General features: G+C 32.3%; 3 protein-coding genes across 8 annotated transcripts in view; 2 read left to right on the forward strand and 1 right to left on the reverse strand.

Moving 5' to 3' along the window:
• Window positions 1-23,150, reverse strand: part of LOC125874124 (putative pentatricopeptide repeat-containing protein At1g12700, mitochondrial) — a 78,219-nt gene that overhangs the window by 2,708 nt on the left and 52,361 nt on the right. The window contains exon 4 of one of the 6 annotated variants that reach the window (XM_049554951.1): window positions 4,577-4,637. The gene's annotated coding sequence lies outside the window, so the exon portion shown is untranslated. Of the gene's footprint in view, window positions 1-4,481; window positions 4,638-22,143; window positions 22,184-23,150 lie in introns of those variants that run through there. The other 5 variants (XM_049554954.1, XM_049554955.1, XM_049554949.1 and 2 more) reach the window with 5 other exon arrangements.
• Window positions 8,737-23,150, forward strand: part of LOC125874168 (cytochrome b5-like) — a 116,943-nt gene continuing 102,529 nt past the window's right edge. Inside the window, exon 1 of the mRNA XM_049555008.1 lies at window positions 8,737-8,748. The gene's annotated coding sequence lies outside the window, so the exon portion shown is untranslated. The remainder of the gene's footprint in view (window positions 8,749-23,150) is intronic.
• LOC125872263 (uncharacterized) lies at window positions 12,310-13,395 on the forward strand. Its single transcript, XM_049552977.1, has 3 exons — window positions 12,310-12,522; window positions 12,613-13,131; window positions 13,210-13,395. The coding sequence occupies exons 1-3, from the start codon at window positions 12,310-12,312 to the stop codon at window positions 13,393-13,395; spliced, it is 918 nt and encodes a 305-aa protein (XP_049408934.1).

Genomic DNA, 23,150 nt, shown 5'->3' on the forward strand with positions numbered 1-23,150 from the left:
AGATAACTGAGAATGTTAAAAAGTAAACATTCAACTTGGCCAAAAGTGGCAACCCAGGTCTTAACAAAAAGAAATGATACTGAAAAGATTCAAAGAACTAACATCTGACTGTCTATCTATGAAGCCTCTAAACAACTGATATGGATGTTGGGACATAACCCACAACATCCTAATGAACTAAACTAGAAAACAATGAAGTGGATCCTCTGGAATGCAAGGAGGCTCACCAACTGACTCTGAGTGCTGAACCTGATCAATGAGGCGCTGGATGCTGACCTTGGTTACCTGTGTCTGCATCATAATACGATGCAGGCCAACTGACATCAGTACATTAAATGTACGAGTATGCGAGTTGGAATGCTAAAACAACATAGGCAAGAAAGAATCTGAGAGAAACTGAAGAACTTACCTGGCTCAACTCAACTCAACTCAACCTGACTGGACTCATTTCAATATAAAACAATTTAAAAGCAAGTGCAATATAAAGAAAAGTTGTTTGAAAACATCATATCAACTCTGTATATATGCAAAGATGCAATATAACTCTGAGATGTATGTGTTGACACCCAATTTTGACCCTCCACAATTTAATTAATTTTCAAGCTTCTTCAATTTCAAATAATTTGAAATAATTGTTTTCGAAAATAAAAAATATACTTTCAAAATCATTTTTTTTCAAGTCATGTTTGCAATTTTTCAAATAGATTATTATTTTTTATATTTATAATTTATATATTTTTTAGTTTTTATGAATATGTTAGAAAATCGATAGAAGTTTTAATTGAGTATATTTTATTTCTCATATATATATATATATATATTGACTAATTCATGAGTTAATTGGTATAGTCGATCTTTTATTTCAAAGTAATTATTTTATCTTGTTAAATTAAGAAGCTCGATTAACTAATTTTAATTCGCATCGAATCGCTTCCTTCGAACTCAATTTCTTGATGAAATACATGTATTTGGGTCTAAATTTAGGCACAATTTCTTGATAAACCGGCCCACACCCTTAATTATTCCACTATTTTCCTAATCCCAAAACTCCCCACTCACCCTTTCTCCCTCATCTTCTCCAGATAACAACGCTAAACCAGACAAACTCGACCCTAAATCCTCCTGATCACCTCAAATTCCCTCTTTTCTCCTTCGATTCCGTACATTCGAGCGTGCTTGGCACGAGACCAGGACACGCGAAGCTTCTCGGTTTGTTCTCCCAACGGAAACATCCTTCAAATTTCGATATTTCTTTTTCAATTTCGTTTCAAATTCGTACCAATTTGTACGATTCCAGCTCACTAGAGCCTTATCCATTAAGTTTTTTTTTCAAAAAATTGCTCCTCCCACATTGATTTTTCATCAGAAATTTGAGAGATTTTGGGTCTTATAAATAGGCCCCTCTCTTCACTGTTCAAAGGAGGAAATTTTTGGAAACCTGAGAGTACCCTAAAAGGTTTGGGAAATCTGGGTTCAATAGTTCAATTTTTGTGGTTGTTTGAGTTGAAAGAGGTGGTGAAGTCATCTTCTCAACTCGTCGTTTTAGTTTGCTGCTCAGCGAAAGGTAATTCTTTCTTCTTCTAAATATATATATTTTTTATTTCGTTGTGCGACGGGATCAGATTAGTTTATTGTATTTGCTAGAAATTTGGTTTTTGCTGTCCAGCATCTTAGTATTATGAAAACAACTTATTTGTTGTACATAATGTTTAATTGAATCGCTGAAGTTATATTTTTCTCTATATTTCTCTTTTAAGTTTCAAATATGTCCAGTTCTCTGTTTTATGTTGTTTGTTATTAAATTCATATTTGTCGAAAAGGGGATGGTTGCTAGCATCATATCTTCTGTTTATGTGAGATAGCCCTTATGTTTAGCTTTTTTTTTTTGAATATTCAGTTGTCTAGATGTTGATATGCATATGACTACTATGCCAATCTTTGAGATTCTGGGGATTAAATGTTGAACAACTTCTTCTTCAGATTCTTATTTTATAAGTTATGTCGATCTTAAGTCGAGCTCTTAGTTTCGATTTCGCTTTCCATAGCTAAAATGATTTTCTTTAGTGTGTGCTTTAGTTGTTGTTCTTGATGAGTTCGGACTGGCTAGTTTAGATTAAAGATGTGATTTGTTCGCAATCTAATCTTTAGACCCTTTCCATTTACCTTTTGTTTGTTATCATGCTTTGGCTGAGTTCATGAACTTGGAGTGTATCCTCTTTAGTCCGTTTACTATTTTATCCTCACATGCCGTTTGAATTCATGCTATAAAACTGATGGTTTCCTCCCTTCCATCTACCCTGTTTGAATGCATATAGTTAGAAATATAAGTTGTGCTCTTTAACATTGGGTTGCTTGGTCTGAAAATGCTATTTTGAGCTTGTTGGCTCTAAAGTTACTGGTTTACCATGTTGCAAAAGTTTGTTCTCTGTTTTTGCCAAAAGTTGTTTATTTTTAAAATTTATCTGTATTGTTGGAAGTACAATACTGATAGAAGCATGCATAGGTTTTCTTTCAAGTTTGCTTTAGTGATATTCCTTTAATATCTTGGTCTATGTGTGTCTTAGCTTGACGTCTGCTTTTGGATAATAGTTTAGAGAAAAAAGCTTGTGTTGCAATGTTGTTATTTTCAGGTTCTTTAAAGTTCACAGAAAGAAGTGTTCATTAGATTTTAAGCCTTTTTTTTTAGTTCGTTGGATATTTTAGATTAGACAAAATATTTTTAGAGTGAAAATTTGTTATTTCTTGTTTAAATTTCAATGCTTTCCCTTTGTTATTTGTGGCTGATTGTAATAAAGTTTACTTTAATGTCTAAACACCAACGTGTTTCCAAACCATGATCAAGTGAAGGATTTGATTTCTATGTGTTCACATCCATGTCTACGATAGTGTTCACTGTTTTATTTTGTTTTATGTCATTTTGTATCATTCTGTCTATTGCTAATAAATATTGCATGATTTCCTTTCATCTAATTGCTAAATTTCAGTTCATGTGTTTTGTCTTTTATTTTATTTATTTCTTATGTTAGTTTAATTGTTATGAGCTTTTGAAGTATTTTCCTTTAGTATTTTTGTATGTTAGATTAGAATATTAATCTCCTTTTTTTCTTTCTTTTCTTGCACATGAACTCTCTCCGAATGAGTCCAATGGACCCCCCTCTCTTGCATTCTCTTCTTTTCGAGTCAAACCTCCGCCAAGTTACGAAAGGGAAGCCGATATATTGGGTTGAGACCCCAAAACCAGCAGCTCAAAAGAGCTGAAACGAAAGGGTTTTTCCGTTCAAATTGGCCTAAATTTGAACGGCTGAAATGAGGCAGAATTGCAGCAGCTTTGAAGGGCTGAAACAAGCATTTTTCAGACTTAAAAAAGTTCGAAAATGGCGCCAGCAGCAGCAACTAAGAAGCAGCAAATGGACATAAATTTGTCCAAGTTTTGTTTGCACTTTTATTTTCCTTATATTGTGATTTTGTGATATTTGCTTTTAACTTCTAACATTTATTTTATCTAACTTAGATGAATCCTTGGAAGATTTTATATAACTCTTCAATTTCGTTAGTTGTTTACCTTAAGTATTTAAATTTTCAAAACTCTTGCAAGTTAGACAACTTAAGCTCTTAGACTAACTTGAGAATTATCATATTCTTTCATAGTTAGTAATTAGCTTTGGATCCATGTTTATGAGTTTGAACTAACTATTTAGTTCAAATTTTTGAATAGGATAAAATCATTAAGTTTCTTAAAATAAATTAGTTGTCTTTTAATTTAACTTAGGACTTTGCATGAATGACTTGAGGATTCTTTATAACCTTTCATAGTCATTAAACAAGGTTCTTTATTCCATATTTATGAGTTTAAATTAATTGTATAAGTTCAAAATTTGACTATGGATAAATTTTTAAGTTAGGATTATTTTTGAGATTTCACCAGTTTCAAAAGATTTTTATTTAAGTTTCAAAATAGATATTTTAACCCTTTTTTTAAAATTAGCCAAACTTTTCAATCCGTTGGCCAACCGCGTGTTAGCGGATTCTCTAAGATGCCTAAACCCTTCCTTAGAGAATTATTTGAACCCTTACCCGACTCTGGTTTATTAAAGGTTTTACTTCAAAATTACCTTTTAAATGGCTTTCTTAATTTTACCCTAAAAATTAAGTGGCGACTTCCAAATTACCCATTTTTCCAAAAAAAACTTAACAAAATTGCCAAAGTTGCGAAAATGGTTTCGAAACCTTAGTTTTCGAAATCGGGTCGTAACACTTTGTTGTGGTGAATATGTGATGGAGAGTTGTATTGATATCAATTGTTACTGCAGTACTCTTATTCAGTTTCCCCCTTCTTCTTTTTTTCATTTTGTGAGCTTTATAATAAAGAAATACAGTACTCTTGCTAAGTATTCCAAAATGTATTCTTTCAAAATTGTTGTTCTTGTATAATCTCTTTCTTTTTGGCGTGGCTTAAATTGTTTGTTTATCATATGTTACTCATCAAGTCCATCATAAAGTACATTACTGCAAATGTTCTTGTGTTAAACACACTGAAAAGGGCATTCAAAAAAAGAAATGAAGCAGAAAGTAGTACCTATAATCAGTTGCTTCGCTTTCAGAACTTCAGTTTCTGGCGTGACCGTGATGAACCTGTTCTGCAAACCCAAACATAAACGAAATTGACATCATATAATGGAGTGTCTGTCTGATATGTGCTACTTCTCAATATATTGCAGAAAGTTGTTATTTATTTTCAAATAGATAGAAAATGACAATACATTGAAGATAACAAATAGCATTGAAATGATATTCCTGAACTTATAATGTGTACACTTAAGGATAACTCACACTATTTATCATATCAATAGAACAGTAATACCTGATTTCCAAGATAAAGAATAGTGGAAAAACAATCAAAATATCAAAAGTGATGTACCTCCTCGATAAGCCTGCCTGAAAGCCCAAGCAACATTTTGATTGCAATTTTTCATCTTCCACAATTGCATTGGATTCCATTTCATTTGAGGTGATAAACCAAAACAGTATCAAAGTTATAACATAGCCGAATAAACCAAGTGAAAGCAATATTCACTTCTTGTTTTCTGCATGAAGCTTTGGTATCATGTCAAGGATGGAAGGATTCTCACTTATATCCTTTACCAGTAACTCAGCTGTAGTTGCGTCAAATGAGAAGCCCCTTCCAGTCATTTCCTTCATAAAAGTTACCATTTCATTTATTTTCCTGCACCTAAGATATCCTCGCACGATAACATTGTAAGTGACATTGTTTGGAAAACAATTGTCCCCCTCCATTTCTCTAAGCATATCCTTAGCTTCATCTAACAACCCTTGTAGACAAAATCCAGTTATCATTGTATTGTATGTTCTCACATTCGCAAGCAATCCCATTGAGGAAAGCTTCTCAAAAATAGCGCGAGCTTTATTGAGTTCACCGTTTTTACACAATCCATTAATGATAATATTGTAAGATGTAATATCAATATTTTCTTTGTTTCTTTCCAACTTATTAAAGAGTGACATAGCTTCTCCAACAAGTCCGTACTTAAAATAACCATCAAGCAAAGTGTGATAAGTGGATAAGTTAGGTACTGGCCCAGTAGATACCATCTCAACAAACAATTGTTTTGCAACACCAATTCTTCCAACTTCAAACAGGCCTTGCAAGATAGTATTGTAGGTAACAATATTAGGCTTTGATCCCTTTTGAGAAATTTCACGAAACAACTGCATGGCCTCAGCGAGTTTCTTTTTCTTACAGTATCCATTTATTAGTATGTTATAGCTAAAAATGTCGGGCTCAATGCCCTTATCTATCAAGATATCAAAAATTCTCCTAGCTCTATCTAGTTGACCACGCAAACAATATCCATCCATTATCACATTGTAGGTGATTACATTAGGCTCAACACCCTTTTCAACCATGTGTTTCATTACTTCCTCGGCATCTTCAACTTTCCCTTCTTTGCATAGTCCATCTGTTAGTATGTTGAAGGTGCACACATTTGGATACATATTAAGGTTCACCATCTCTGAGAACAAAGTTTTAACCTTTTCCCACTGACCGAGCTTACACAAACCATCAATTATTGAATTATATGTGACTATGTTTGGAGGAATGTCTTTCTGCTCCATCTCGTTCAGAATGTTGATTGCAGCATCTAAGTTTCCATCTTTGCAAAGAGCATCTATAACAATGCTATAGATGAATATATCAGGCTTAGTACTCCCTTGTTCCATTAATCGGAGCAAACTTAAAGTCTTCTGAGTATGACCCCTTTTGCTTAGCCCATTCATGATGGTTCCATACATGACTTGGTTAGGCTCACTAATTGGAATGCCTAATTTCTGCATTTGTCGAAAAAGAGAAAGGACAGCAGAGTAATGTTTCATATTTATCATACTCTTAAACAATTTAGAGAAATGGACAACTGCAGGAAGAGGCTTCATTGTAACCATTTGATGGAAGAGAGTAACAGCATCATCTAAACACTTGAGTTTCTCAAAATTTAACACAACTCTACCCTTTACTTTACTACTGCATGAATATGAAGAAGAAGAAGAAGAAGAAGAATAGGAGATATGAAAGGAAAAGATAGAGAGAATACCATTGCATTTCCGCAGAGAAATTTTACTCATCGCCATTGCCAAACAAATCTTCTTACTGAGTTGCTCTATAATTTTCAATGTGACCTAATTTTACTCAGCTTTGTTTGGATGATTGTTTTATAAATGTATATCTGTGTATTTATGATAGGGGAAGTAAAAAGTGTCCTATGTCAAAAGCAAAACAATATTTATTTTAAGCGAATTTTTTTATATTTAAAAAAGGGCAAAGGGTCAAATATACCTCTGTACTATTGCAAATAGTTTACATATACCCCTCGTTATATTTTTGAGCTAAATATACTCTTGCCGTTATATTTTGGACCAAATATACACCTTATCAGTTAAATATTTGAATCTCAATATTAAAATAGACCAGTGGAGGGTTGAGATTAATTTGAAGTACCCATATTTATTTTTGTCCGAACAACCACCCAAAATAACTCATAACCCAACCCAAATAAAGCTTCTAATATCAACATACAACAACGGAGTAATGCCACGAAAATAACAATATTTGATTCAATTTTGACCACTTCAATAATAACCGTATTCATCTAAGTAGATGATTCTCAACATTCGAACACACACAATCACTTCAAAATCTCAACAACTTGAAATTTTGATGAGTCAACAGTGAAAATTATTGAATAACTTAGAATTTTTTTTAAACTCATCGTCAAATTTAAAGTACCCAAAAGGTCAAAACTGAATTTAGCTCAATAATATCCGCCAAGAGAAAATCTCAGCTAAAACAAAATACTAACCCAATTTTTTTTCAATATTCCATTGATTTACAACAACTTCCATTCACAAATTTTAGAAGTAATTCGGCCATAAACATGAATGTCGATTCGAAGACCCAACAATTTCGTTTCCTACTTCTCCACCGAATGTGCCTTATAATTTTAGCGGGTGAATTGAAACCAAAGAAATTTCAAGCACTATCAGTTGAACTTTCAAAAATTTCAGAATTAAACCGAGACAATGAACTCAATAAGAATAACATACATTGAACTATTTTTAAAAAGTTTGGAATTTTTTTCAACGTTTTGTATTTTTGATTGGCAAAACAAATGAAAACAATAATTATAAAAACAAAATTCATGTACTGCGTGAAGCTAATCCATTAGTAATGTTTTTGACAAACAGTTGGTTGTGCTTTTGTTTGCTTATAAATGGGTTTGGGCAAAAAAGTGTTTAAGTGGGTTATTTTGGGTGTTGGTTTGGACAAAAGGATATGAGTACTTCAAATTAATCCCAACCCTCCACTTGTCTATTTTAAGATTGAGATTCAAATATTTAACGGATGAGGGGTATATTTGGCCCAAAGTATAACGATAAGGGTATATTTGGACCAAAAATATAACGAGGGGTATATATAAACTATTTGCAATAGTACAGCGGTATATTTGACCATTTTCCGTTTAAAAAATTACCATTGTTAAACTAACTCTTCTCTATTAATATAACTGATTGTACATGTGATTAATGATTAAATTTTTTTGGACTCTTATTTTTATTCTAATAAATTACCATTGTTAAACTAACTCTTCTCTATTAATATAACTGATTGTACATGTGATTAATGATTAAATTTTTTTGGACTCTTATTTTTATTCTAATCAAAATATTTATTCAACTCGTGTATTTGTTAGTAGGTGGGGTAATAGGGTAAGTTTATAGGTTAGTTTATTTTAAACTTAGTTTTTTTTTTTTTTTTTTAAATATAAAAAGATTGAAGATAAAGTATGAAATCTTTTAGGCTATACGTTTTTGTTAATTCATAATATAGTAGTTTGGTATTACTAAAACAACATTTATTATTAAATAAATTTTTAAAAAACTTCTTATTAATATTTCTTATTAGAAATTAATAATTGAAATAAAAAAATCTACCAATTTAAAATTTGTATAGTTTTAATATTCAGTTTTTTTTTAAAAAAAAAAAACTTTTTATGTCTAAACTAACTACCCCAAACCCTCACTCATATTCCCCTTTCCCGTGGGATATAGATAAAGCAAAACAAAAAAGAATTTCAAAAAGTATTTTACATAAAACCAAACAATTAGGGGAAGGTTATTTGAAAACTGTAAAATAATTTTTTTTCTATATATATTCATAAATTCTTTTGTTTTTGTTTATGCTTTATTTCTTTTCCTCCTTTGAATGTGGCTTTGGAACACTTGAGACAAGCCATCACATCATCTTCAGTTTTTTTATTATTGGTCTTTTGTTTGATTTTGACTTTTACTTTAATTATATGGCAGAATGGTCTGGGAGACCCTCATACTTGTCTCATTTTGTCACCTAAGCCCTTCTAATCTAGACTTTGCCAACTAAACCCTCGAATCCACTGAAATCCAACATTTTAAACCCTTTTTTTGACCACTCAGTGGTGCGTGAACTACAAACGCCACACGTAGCTTTCCACGTCATGTAAAAATGCCACATAGGATATGACATGTTAAAAATAGGCTAATCCTTTTCTTTCAAACATTTATTTCCTTTCTCCTTTTCAACTAGACCCTTCTACTCTCTTAATCCCGATTTACATTGTTGCTCACTGCGATTTTTTTCGATTTTGTTAAGTGTTTGAGTTCGCGTTTCACTCCATAGTTGTAAGTTTCTTGACTAATTTTCATTCTCTTTGTTTTGCAGTTGTGTTTTTGGTTTTTCATTTTGAATTTTGTTGTTTTGAGTTCTTGTTAGGGCTTAGTTGTTGCAGAGGTCGTGGTGTGATTTTAGGGAGGATTTTGATTTTTTACATGCCTAATAACAATTTGTAGAAGTATTATGCATTCAATGGCATTTGTCGTGAATATCTGTTGAATTTAGGGTTTTTTCGTATTTGAATTTTTTATTTTTTTTATCAATTGCGTTGGATTTCTTTCTTGTTAGTGCTCCAATTGGATTATATCAGATTATTATAGAGGTTTTTGTTGTGTTCCATAAAGAATTAGTTTAAAATTAAGTTTTTTTTTTTCGATTAAGGCTTTTTGTGAATTAGGGCTTTTTGGTCATTTAGGGCTTTTTGTCAATCATCTAATTGTATTCTTGTGACTTTGCAGGCATGGTAAGAATATGGGTTCAACAATTATTACACTTCAAATGCATTATGGGGGCTGTTTTTTATCAGATCCTGAACTCAGGTATGCTAATGGAATTTCTGATCTTGAAAAAATAAGAATCGATATGGATGAGCTTCATATTATGTTTTTTCATAAATTAGCTAGAGAATTGGGAGTTGAACAAGTTGAAACCTTTGGGTGCAAAGTTAACAAAAGAGGTGGTTTTTATATGTTGAAAAGTGATGCTGATGTGTTAAGATTTATTAACAACTTAAAGGGTGGGGACTTTGTTGATGTGTATGTGGTACATCAAATTAGTACTCCTTTAATTGTTGAGGATCCTACTGAGGTGCAAATTGCCCAATTGCTTACTCCCAAAAAAGGTAAGCCCCCACCACCTACTGTTATAAATGTTAGGGCTGATGTGTCTTCCCCTCAACCATCTGATAAAAATGATGCAAATATAAAAGAAGATCAGCAACCTAGTGTAGACAAGGGTAAGAATAAGGAGGCTGCTGCTCCTGAGGTTTCTTTAGAGGACTTAGATGAAGATGAATGTCAAGGTCAAGGTAATGACTTTTCTTCCTACCACCTTCATACATCTGATGAATCTGATGTAGATGTAGATGCTAAACAATCTGATTCTGAGTCACTTTATGATGTTGATGAGAACATTGATGACTTAAGTGACTTGGATTCTGAGTTTGTTGAAGCTAGGAAGTCTAACATTCAAGAACAAGTTAATAAAGAGAAGGCTGCTAGAATAAATGTAGATGAGATACCTTCTGGTCCTGTAGGTATAGATGCTGGTTTTGAAGATATTTATAAGAATAAGAGGGGAAGATATGAAGGAAAATTGGGTGGGGATGACCTGTATTTTGATAGCTCAGATCCTGGCAGTGATATTAGTGAGGATGAAGGGGATCCTGTTGATTCTGATGAGGTTGTAGATCCACCAGCTAGAAATTCAAGTACAAAGGTCTATTTTGACCCAACTGCCAAAAAAATTGTATTTCAGTTGTATATGGTTTTTGTGAATAATGTTCAGTTTAGAGAAGCACTACAGACTTACTCTATTCAGAAGGGTGTGAACATTAAACTTAAACCTAATGAAAAGGAGAGAATCAGGGCAAAGTGTAATAAGAAGGGTTGTCCTTGGCATATTCTTGGAAGTATTGAGGGTAATACTGGAAATTTTATTGTGAAGACATGTTTTCCTGTCCATAAGTGTTTCAAACGAACAAGAAACAAGTTGCGTACTCCAAACTGGATTTGTAAGACTTACAAAGACAGAATCATGAGTGAGCCTAGCATCAGACTCCATCAGATTCAAGGCTTGGTACAAAAGGATTATGGATTATATGTTAGTAAAACAAGTTGTAGAAGAGCAAAAATGAAAGTCATGAATGAGCATATGGGTGATTTCATAGAGGAATTTGCTAGATTGTATGACTATGCTGAGGAGTTGAAGTCTACAAATCCAAGAACTACTGTGGTTGTTAGGACATCCAAGAATACAATTCCTGGAAAAGAGGTATTCCAAGGGATTTATATTTGTCTTGGAGCATTAAAAAGTGGTTGGATGGAGGGGTGTAGAAGGATAATTGGTTTTGATGGTGCATTTCTGAAAGGTGTATGTAGAGGTGAACTGTTGTCTTGTATTTCCAAGGATGGAAATAATCAGATGTACCCTGTAGCATGGGCAGTAGTTAATAAAGAACCCAAGGACACATGGTCTTAGTTTATCAAGTGCATCAAACATAATTTGGAACTGACACAAACTGAAGGTGAAGGACTGACAGTTATGTCTGATATGCAGAAGGTATGAGAACACTTTGTAGTATTTGTTTTACTTTGCTATAGCAATTTCTATGTTACACTTATGCTCCTATTGTTTTTCCTTGGCATGCCTTTTTTCTTTGATAGGGTCTTAACCTAGCACTTGTTGATTTATTACCAAATGCTGAGATTAGATGGTGTGCTAGACATATATGGGCCAACTGGAAGAAGGTATGGAGTGGTGAAGAAAGGAGGAAGAAGTTTTGGCAGGTTGCCAGGGCTCCATTTGAAGTTCATTTACAATCAAAACTTGATGAAATGAGTCTGTTGGGAGAAGGTATTGTGGAAGCTTTGTTAAAGTACAACAAAAAAACATGGTGTAGGGCATTATTCAAGGACCACAGCAAGTGTGACATAGTTGAGAATAATATGTGTGAGACATTTAATAGTTGGATCTTGGCAGCTAGATTCAAATCAATCATCACAATGTTAGAGAAAATTAGAGTCAAAGTCATGGAAAGAATGACTCAAATGAGGTAGTTTTCTGAAAAATGGATAACTGATGTGTCACCTATGGCTATGCAAATTCTTACTGACAATGCTGAACATGCAGCCATATGTGAAGTTAAATTTAATGGAGATAATGGCTATGAGATTCAGCATCCACCATATAAACATGTTGTTAATCTCAAAAAGAAAGTGTGCAGTTGTAGGTCATGGCAACTGAAGGGGATTCCTTGTTCACATGCAATTACTGCAATGCATTACAAGGATCTAGATATTGAGTCATTTGTTGATCACTGGTACAAGAAGGAAACATATTTGAAGGCCTACAGTAGGTTCATTCAACCTATGACAAACATGAAGATGTGGCCCAAGAGCACAAGGTCATCCATTGAGCCACCTGAAATCACTCCTATGCCAGGAAGACCAAGGAAAAAAAGGTCTAAAGATAGTGATGAGCCTAGTAAGAAGAAGTTTGGAAATGCTACAAGGAAGGGGAGAAAAATGGAATGCTCTTTGTGCAGGAATTTTGGACATAACAAGAAAAGATGTCCAATTGTTGTAAGTTTTGCTTTAACTTCTTCAACTTTGTTAATGAAATTTATTTTTATCAATACTTCTTAATTCAGTTTGGAAAAATTTTGTATGTAGAAAAATGGCTATACTACTGGAACTGCAGGAACTGCTACAGGTGGAAGTGGTGGTGCAACTACTTCAGCTGCTTCTACAGGCGTAACTGGTGGGGCTACTGGTGGTGCCACTGGTGAAACTGGTGGTGCAACTACTTCAGCAGTTTCTGGAGGTGCAACTACTGGTGGAAATGGTGGTGCAACTACTTCAGCAGCTTCTATAGGTGTAACTACTGGTGGAAGTGGTGGTGCAACTACTAAAAGACCAGCCACTACTTCAGCAGCTTCTGGAGGTGCAGCTACTGCTGCAACAACTACTGGTGGACGTGCTGCAAATATTTCTTTAAATTTTGCAAGTGTTGCTCAACCAACAAGTCAATTTAGTACTCAACAGTCAACTACTAGTGCTAGTGGCTCAAATAAGAGTAGCAAAGTTAAAAGAGGTGGTGCAAATCCCGGATATAAGAGGCCAAGAACAGAGAAGCCAAAAACAGCTGGTTTTGGTGTGCTATTTAGAGCAAATGGTAGTGTGATTGAGAGGGTAAGTATTATCATCTAGGGACCTTTAATTTGATTCTATAGAATCTCTCTAACTAATATCATTATTGCCTTTTAACAGTCTGCAACTACTGATGAAGTGTTACATTGTGCACCATTGAAGAGTTCAGTGCCTACCAATATCGATCTTGGTTACAAACCCAATGGACTAAGGTGGAAGGGTGGAGCTGCAGTTACTCAAAGGCAGCTACAAGAACAAAGTTACAAGCGAACCACTCAGTCCACACCAAGCACTCAAGATACATAAATTTCATAGTAAAGACTCATGTTTTGCCTAGCTAAATTCTCAATGACATTGTCTATGATACTTTTCACTATTAACTTAATTTTCAACTGTTGTGTTAGCTTGCTATGACAAACAAGTTATTTTTGCTTATGAATTTGCTATGATAATTATAAGTCTTAATCTGGATATTTTCATACATTATCATAGTACTCAAATGAACAAATCATCAATACATCTTAAATACAAAAGATAGAAACCAAATGACAACAATCACAACAACACTGATATCAATATTAATGCTCGATCTCCCCTGTCTTCCATGCCTTCTATGCTTTCCATGCCTTCCCTGCCTTCCATGCCTATGCCTTCCATGATCAACATTTGTTGATTGATTCTTCATGTAGTGTTGTTCTTGGTAGGTAGGATCAGCCATATCAGCCCATCGAAAAAATCCACATCCATTACCATTTGTGTATTTTTGACAGCCCCAAAACATTCTTCTTGGATTTGTTGATGTTCTTGACATCTTAAGTTCAGCATGAAGCCCACAATAGCAAAAACAAACAGTCATTGTAAAGAACAAAAAAAGTAACGAGTAAGAAAAAGGCGAGAAAAATAAAATATAGACAAAAAAGGCCTGATCAATTATGGAGAAGAAGAAGAAATTTGGAGAGAGATAAACGAGTGAGAAAGAGAAGACATTTTGGATATTTGAAGAAGAAATTAGGGGAATTTGGGGAAGATGGCCAAAAATGACCGTTATTGACTTTTTAAAAGCATCTCATGCTCCTAAAGTGGGTGTAATTCACGCACTTGAACTACTTTTGCCACATGGGATGACAGGTCAAAAAAAGGGTTTAAAATGTTGGATTTCAGTGGGTTCGAGGGTTTGGTTGGCAAAGTCTAGATTAGAAGGGCTTAGGTGACAAAGTGAGACAAGTACGAGGGTCTCCCAGACCATTCTGCCTAATTATATTAACACTCTTAATGAGATTTGTATGTCTTATGTGTGACAATTTTTTATCCTATACTATATTTTAGATTCATGAAATTATCATGCTTTTAAATTGTCCAAATAACAAATACGTCTATTAGAGTACAAGTATTTTTATTTTTATATTGTCTTGGCAATTTTTACACTTAATTGAAAGATTTGAGAACATTAATTAATCTTATGTGTAGAGGAGATGTGCTAGCAATACAATTCTATTGAATTTTTTTTCGGAAAAGGGTCAAAATTGCCCCCGAACTATTTGAAATAGATCATTTATACCCTTCGTTACATTTTGGGATCAAAAATGCCCCTGTTGTTATCCTAAGAGACCACAAATACCCTCAAGAGTTAACACCCCAAATTTTTGTTGACGTGGCAAGCCACGTGGGACTAATCCTTCCACCTAAGCGTTGCCAACTAGGATTCACTATAAAAGAACTAGACCTTTAGCGGCAACAACAGTCGCCACAAAAGCCCAGAAAATCGTCACTAAAAGTTTTTAACATTAAATTCTAATTTTGTGTTTTTTTCTTCATTGTTTTTAAAAAACCAAATATGATATCGATTAAGTAGGAGTTTGAAGACACTATATGTTTTATTTTTATGTCATATGTAAATGTATAAAATGTACAATGATGCATTATATATATATAGTAGGAGATTTGAATCGAGAAGTAATTTTGATTATTTTTCGTAATAATATTGGATGTTTTTAATATGGATATTGCAAGTTATTTATTTTAGAAAATTAGGTCGCAATCGAAAATTAATTATCATATTTTTTTGTTGAAAAAATAGGTTTTACTAGCGAATGGTTGTTGGAGCCTTAGTCGCCACTAAAAATCACTCATAACCTTTAGTGGCAATATTTTGGGATTTTGTGGCGACTTTGTCGCCACTAAAAGTCAAGTTCTTTTGTAGTGAATCTTAGTTGGCAATGCTTAGGTGGAGGGATTAGTCCCATGTGGCTTGCCACGTCACTAAAAAATTGGGGTGTTAACTCTTGAGGGTATTTGTGGTCTCCTGGGATAACTGCGAGGGTATTTTTTATCCTAAAATGTAATGGAGGGTATAAGTGGTCTATCAATTTTGATCCTTTTCCTTTTTTTTTTAATTGATGCAGAAGAAGAAGTACATTTTTTAAAAAGGGTAAAAAATTGGCACTTATGATAGTCAAGATAAGTATACTTGACAAAAAAAATAATGAGACGAAAACCACTTCAAGAGATGTACATTTTTTTTTCAAAAAAGGTAAAAATTGGTTCTACTTATGATAGCCAAGATAAATATACTTTACCAAAAATATGAGAACAAAACTATTTCAAATCATATTCTAACATAATAATTACAGAGTTGAAAGAGCATGGATAAACAAACTACACTTCCTTCAAGTTTTGAAAAACAAAAGTGATAATGTATCTACAACTTATTTATAATTGATTTTTTTAATCAATTTTTTATTTATTTAGTATAATATTTTGTTCAGTAAAATGGATGAGAGATAGAGAAAAATTTATTCATTTAAAAAGAGGTATCAAGTGCATCGATATTTTCACAAAATAAATTCATTAAAACTCCAAGTGAAAATTTCAAAATAAAGAATCTTATATGACCAAGATAATTTATCAAGTCAAAAAAGAATGAATACCAATAAACCAATAAAATTATATATTTTTCACTTTTATTTTTTATTTTTAAAAATCTGCTTTGTATTATTGTACTCACTATATATCACTTTGTAAATTTATATGTTACAGGCTTAATGTTATTATTACATAGAACTAATAAATTGAAGAAAAAAAAATAGTGATGGATGAAGAAGAATTCTTACCAATTTCATGTCATTTGTTAAGTTTAGGATAATGTTTCGAAAAAAATTGAAACTATCAAGTCACTGAAATAATATTCTTTAATGATATTAATATTTTACTTAATCTTCTTTTTCGAAGAATGAAGGAACACCAAAAATTTATCTATTTTAACTTGTGAATGTGGAAAATTATCATGATAAACTTTGAATATATAGGTCGATATTCATATTTTAAATGATTTTATATATATATATCAAAGTTACTTGCGTTCATATCGATATGATATATGTAGTCATTAAATTACAATTTTAATTAAAATATTTTAAATTTTACTGTGTTTGGAATTGTTTGTTGAATGAATTGTAAATAAGATGATTAGAAGTAATGAAAATTTTGGAATTATCTTAATGTGGTTAAAAGCCCGTAACCTTATATTTTTAAATTCGATTCTCTAATATATTAATATTAAAAAAAGTATGCAAGAACAATATTTGCACTCTTTGCTTTGTTTGAAGGTATAGTTCCTCAAATAAAAAAATTCACTTTTTCTTATTTAAACAAATTTTCATATCTTTATTTTAATATTATACTACACTATTATATCACTTCTTAGACAAATTAAAATATTTCAGACATTAAATAAATTAGTTGATATTTTTAATTGGCTTAGAAATCTAAATATGTTATATTATTTATTTATACAAAGAAAAATAATGAAACTCTCTCTCCTTACATTCTCAGCTGTTTATTTGAATAGAAAAAATAAAAAAAATAATTTAAATTTATTATGAGAAAAAATTACATTATAATAAGCAAAATCATGATGTGAATTAGACTATAAGATCATATAACTAAAGTATTAAAAAGATAAAATTAAAAACCTAAAATTTTGATTATTAATTAAATTAAAATAAAGTTAATGTGATGGTTTTTAGGTTTGCTTTTAAATTCCAGAAAAACAACAATATCCTTTTTTAATATAATAATTATAATTATAATTTTTTTTATTAATATAAACCACGCATCGCGTGGGTATGTATACTAGTATTATATTGTAGGGTGATGTATACTTATTTCAAATTGATTGAGTTGTTGAAACATTTTTCATTTTTCAAATTAACTTAATTGTTCAATCTTCAATACTAATTTTAGAGTATTCTTTCAATTTTACCCTTCAATAATTACTATTGGAATTAGTAATTATAATTAATATTTAGTTAATTATCACTCGCGACCAACATTCAGTGATAATTATGTGGGGTGAGGTTTCAGGTTTGTATAATTCGAACATTTGGAATTTGTATAGTAAAATTTGTATCATTGTTAAAAGTTTAGATGTTTGTGTTTATATAAATTCGTTATTTCGAATTTATACAAAAATAACTCAATCATACAAATGTACCCACGAATTATATAAACTCGCGAATTATACAAACCCACGAATATACAAACGAGACAGCTTAAACTGTAGTTACAATTCGTAAGTATGCAAATTATAGCTGAAGCATAATTAAGTTTATTATTGTGGCTATTTGTGAAAATTTTCCTAAATAATAAGGGTGTTAAATGGGCGGGTTGGGTTGAAATTTGGGATATTAAAAGGGCAAACTACATAAATCCCTCTACTTTAGATTCTAATTACTAGAATTCACAATAGTTTCGAAAATTACTTCTTATACCATATTTCTTCCTTTGGATACATGTATCATTACTCACCAAATACATGTATCCCACGGTTCTAAAAATCGAGATACATGTTTAATTAATTCATGGATAATTAATTCTAGAAATATTAATCAAATCTCTTAATATAAGGTGGAAATCAAGGAGTGTATCTATGTTTAATTAATTTTATTTTATTACTCTTTGAAATAATAAATTCATTAATATTATTAATAAAAGATAAAAACATGTATATCTTGGTTATGAAATTTGATTAATTTCAACTTATTACTCTTAAAATAATAAATTTATTAATTTGATGTATCTATTATCAATATATGATGTATCCAATAAAAATAATCACTTAGATACATGATTGTACATATATCTAGTATTAATTTCATGTATCTATTTACATGATCTAACATTAAATTCACGTATCTATTTATATGTATCTAGTATTAATTTGATGTATCAAGTATCAATTTAATACGTTATATCAAAAAACATGTATCTCGAATATATATTGGTAAGCATATACATCTAATCATGTGTATCTAATTTGGTTATGAAATTTGATTAATTTCAACTTATTACTCTTAAAATAATAAATTTATTAATTTGATGTATCTATTATCAATATATGATGTATCCAATAAAAATAAACACTTAGATACATGATTGTACGTATATCTAGTATTAATTTCATGTATCTATTTACATGATCTAACATTAAATTCACGTATCTATTTATATGTATCTAGTATTAATTTGATGTATCAAGTATCAATTTAATACGTTATATCAAAAAACATGTATCTCGAATACATATTGGTAAGCATATACATCTAATCATGTGTATCTAAATATGGAATGTAACTGAAACACATGAATTTAGGAAAAAATCACAACTGTAGAGTATTTGTCATGTCATTAATCCTAAAAGAATATTCAAAATTAATACCCAAGAAAGATTAGATACATGCATACTTAATAAGATATACTGATAAAAACTAAATACATATAATCGTATCTCAATTATGTGTCAGATACATCAATAATATGTCAAAAAGATACGTAAATCTCCACTTATTGAAACTTTTCGATTACGTTCATGGCTGGTCAGGGCATCTCATTGTGGCGTTGTTTGCTTCACTTTTTAATTTGTCGATGTTGCTCATTGCTCGCTGCACTTAGATCCAACTGACCTTCGTCAGATCTACCGAAAATTCAACATTAACACTCCTCCAATTGGGCCTTTCGACCTCTTAATCGCATCTGTCGTTGATGCGATCTTCAGATAGTAATAATTTGAAAACGAAAAGTTACAGATTAATTATATGAATATGCATGGATACATTTAATTTAAAGAGGGTAAGAAACAAGAAATTGATGAATAACTTGTACATAACTTCTGGTTGATTGCAGTAGAAACAATTTTAGGAGTAAAAATCTTAACTAAACGTTAATTAGCAGGTGTGGGGGAGATATTGATAGGGTTGGAGATTGGTTGTTATTAAACATTAAATGTGGAATTTAAATATAAAGATAATTAATCAATCCTAATTTTAAGGGATGTAGGTTTTTTGATTGTATCTTTAAAATATATGGTATAAAATATTAAAAGTGGTAATATATGGAATTATTTGAAAGTAGAGGTAAAATTAGTATATATGGTAATGATGTATGTATAGTTAGGTAGTTTTTCGGGAAAAGGGTCAAAAATACCCCTCAACTTTGTTTTATTGCTTGACTTTACCCTTACCGTTAAAATGAAGTTAGTTTTACCCCTACCGTTACTAATTTCACCATATATACCCCTCATTTGGATGGAAAGCCCCAAATTAACCCAAATAACCCAATTTTATTTAAATTATCCAATTTTAATCCGATCCAACCCAATTAATCATATAACCCATTTATTTTACCCAATTCAACTTTGTTTTCAACCACTACCTCCACTTAAACCACCACCAAAACCACCACCCTCTCCGAGATCTCCTCCACCACCGTCGTTGAAACCACCACCTCTTCGACTACTCTACCCCATCCAAGTCAGTAGCCCTATGGAAACCCATCAAAGTCTACAAAAAGCAGTAAGGGAACTTCTCTCTTGTATCTAGTTCCTCAAAACCCATCAACATTTCCGCCTCAAGATTCTCCCATTTCATTCTTACACCAAAATTAATAGCATAAATCACATAAAAATCCAATTTTTAATTAAAAAAATCCCAACACTTCCAACTCACAAAGGGAAAAACTTATCCGATCGAGACTGAAAAGCAGATTGATTGCGCCTGGAAACAGAAGATAGACGAACACTCCATGAATCAACATCCATATTTGCCTCACTTTACTTTAGAATTATCAAAGATTATGATCTAACTTTTTAGTTGAAATAATGAAATTTAAGTACCAATTCGACTCAATCGTTCGTTCACAAACGATGATTTGATAAAATAATGAATTGTAAGGAGTGTCGGTGTGAGAGAGAGAGTGTGTGTGTGTGAGATTTGTCGAACGAAGAGAAAAGAGTGCGATTTTGTGAGAGAACCCCCCCTTTCATCTGTCCATTTCACTATCATATGCAGTTCTCACCAGTTCCACTTTCACTCGCCGGAAACACTTCCATAACGAATTCACAACTCTCACTGACGACGTCGTACAAGAATGGACCGCTCCTTCAGCAACTAGAGAAAACCCTATTGGTGAGAATGTTCCGCAAAGGGAGAAAACAACGACGAATTAATGAAAATGAAGTAGAAGAAGAAAGAGCAATGATGATCGATGAAGAGGAGGTAGCATGTCCTTAGGCTTAAAGCAGGTGAAAATGTGAAATTCCACCAAAAACCAGACAAAAGGGTCGGGGCATTGGGTTAAAAAAGGGAATGGGTTTTTTTTATAAAAAAAAATCAGGTAATTTGGGGCTTTCCGTCAAATGAGGGGTATATATGGAGAAATTAGTAACGGTAGGGGTAAGGGCAAAATCAACCAATAAAATAAAGTTGATGGGTATTTTTGACCCTTTTCCCTAGTTTTTCCATAATAAAATGGGTTGAAATATAAATTGAGTTAGGTCCAGATTCGCTCAAGTTTACTTTGGGCTCAAATGGGCTTAAACGCAGGTTGGGTCTTGACCCGTCTAATTTGACCCGCTTAATCTCAATAATTTTAATATATTGTTATTTAAGTTTTATGACCACAATTTAAATTTCAACTCAATTTTTTTTTTTAAAAAAGTTACAAATGGATAGATAAATCTTAAAAGTTATAAAATAGATAGTAATTCATATCTTCAATATCGGAACATACGTTACATCAATGCAAATAAAAAGTCTTAAAACGGATTGAAATTGGAGATTAAATTGGCTCAATTGAAGATTCTATTAAAATGGATTAAGGCTTAAATGAGTTAAGATTGAACCAAATTCCAATTATCTCGAGCCCAACCCTAAAAATTCTGGGTGGATTATCTATGGTTGGACTCATTTTTGACACCCCTAATAAATAATGTACTTGATTGAATGTTGAGCTATTTAGCGGTCATTTAGAGATTAATTCCCACTCCTCAACTCATTCCAACCCCATAATATTTTACTAGATAACACATTATCTATTTTACGTCAGACACAACTATCAATATTATACTATTATATGCAAGACATTTAGGAGATTTGATATTGCTCCAAGAGCCTTTTTGTTTGGCTAGTTGCCCATATAGGTGCAACTTCCACAAGATCCAACAGGTTCTGACCAGTGACGAAGCCATAATTTTTATTAAGAGATCAAAATATGTAGCAGTAAAATTGTGTAGAAGTCAAGTGGTGTCAATATATATATATATAATACTTTTACCTAACTACACATTGGTTCATGCTTTTGCTTTTCTTATGACTAGTATTAGTATCTGTGTGATGCGCGATCGGTATCAAGTACATGACAACACCATTTCACCAGAAGAACAAGTCACTAGAGAAAGTTAAACTGGTAAAAAATAGGATACTCGGGGCAACTTTCTGGTCTCGTATCCGGATGACCCCTCCCGTCTATAACTTCAATATTAAGCCCTGGCAACTTACATGCTTCAAACTTCCTGAACAATTAGACATCCAAAGGGATTGCATTGTCTAGAGCTTTGCAGCATTGGACAACAGAGAATTTACTCGACATTAATCGTTCAGCTACGTTATTTCAGTATACACCGAAGCTGTTTATTTATCCCCGGTACTTGTCAGAATCAGCACAACAATGAATAAGTTAGGATTATTGTTCTTTTCTGAAAGACTTCTCTTTGACAACACGCTCAGAAGGACACAACTGTCGTTACCGTGATGAACCTGTTCTGCAAACCCACACATAAACAAAATTGACATCATATAGTGGAATGCCTATCTGATAAATGCTACCCCTCAATATATTGCAGGAAGTTGTTATTTATTCTCAAATACATAGAAAATGACAATACATGAAGATAACAAATAGCATTGGAAATGATATTTCCTAAACTTATAATGTGTGAGCATAAGGGTAACTACTTTGATAAAGGAAGAGATTGGGTTGGTGAAAGAAGACCTAGAATTTATAAGATCTTTCTTCGTCAACATTAAACAAGAATTGTATAAAGATCTCTAGGCACGTGTTTTAGATGTGGCATATGAGACAAAATATGTCATTGATTAAATTATTGTTCAAGATAATGGTCTCTTGCATCTTTTTTTCTCACTTTCCATTATCAAAAAAAAGAGATCAAACTTATCAAAGAAGATGTCTCCCATTTACTCAAGAAGATTCCCAAGAACATGAACCTCATTGTTGTAAACTCTCCCAAGAAGACAGTTGAGAGCATGTCATTGACATCTCATAAAATAATTGTAGGTTTTAAATTGGATAATTAGGAAGCTCACAAGTGGACTGGCAGATCTAGAAGTTATTTTGAACTGGTATGCCAAGTTCAGGTAAAACTCCTTTGCATACAAAGTATACAATGATAATTCAGTTTCTAGTCATTTCGACATTCACACATGGTGCACAGTCTGCCAAGAATAAGTTGAGAAGGAGTTGTTGAATAAAATTTTTAATCAACTTACTAGCTCGAATTCGAAATTGAGTGAGAATATTGATGTTGCTGATAAGCTAAGGAAACAACTTTATGGAAAGTGGTATCTTATTGTCTTAGATGACTTGTGGGGAAACCACAACATGGGATGAGTTAACAAGACCTTTTCCGGAAGTTGAGAAAGGTAGTGGAATTATGTTTACTACTCGAGAAAAGAAAGTGTCTTTGCATGGAAAACGCCATAGTGATCCTC

This window comes from Solanum stenotomum, chromosome 8, assembly GCF_019186545.1.
Source record: "Solanum stenotomum isolate F172 chromosome 8, ASM1918654v1, whole genome shotgun sequence".
NCBI classification, from domain to species: domain Eukaryota; kingdom Viridiplantae; phylum Streptophyta; class Magnoliopsida; order Solanales; family Solanaceae; genus Solanum; species Solanum stenotomum.

Coding starts and splice junctions, on each gene's coding strand:
- LOC125872263 (XM_049552977.1), top strand. CDS start 12,310: ATGACAAACATGAAGATGTGGCCCAAGAGCACAAGGTCATCCATTGAG. Junction 12,523..12,612: donor AGAAAAGATGTCCAATTGTT/GTAAGTTTTGCT, acceptor TTTTGTATGTAG/AAAAATGGCTATACTACTGG. Junction 13,132..13,209: donor ATGGTAGTGTGATTGAGAGG/GTAAGTATTATC, acceptor GCCTTTTAACAG/TCTGCAACTACTGATGAAGT.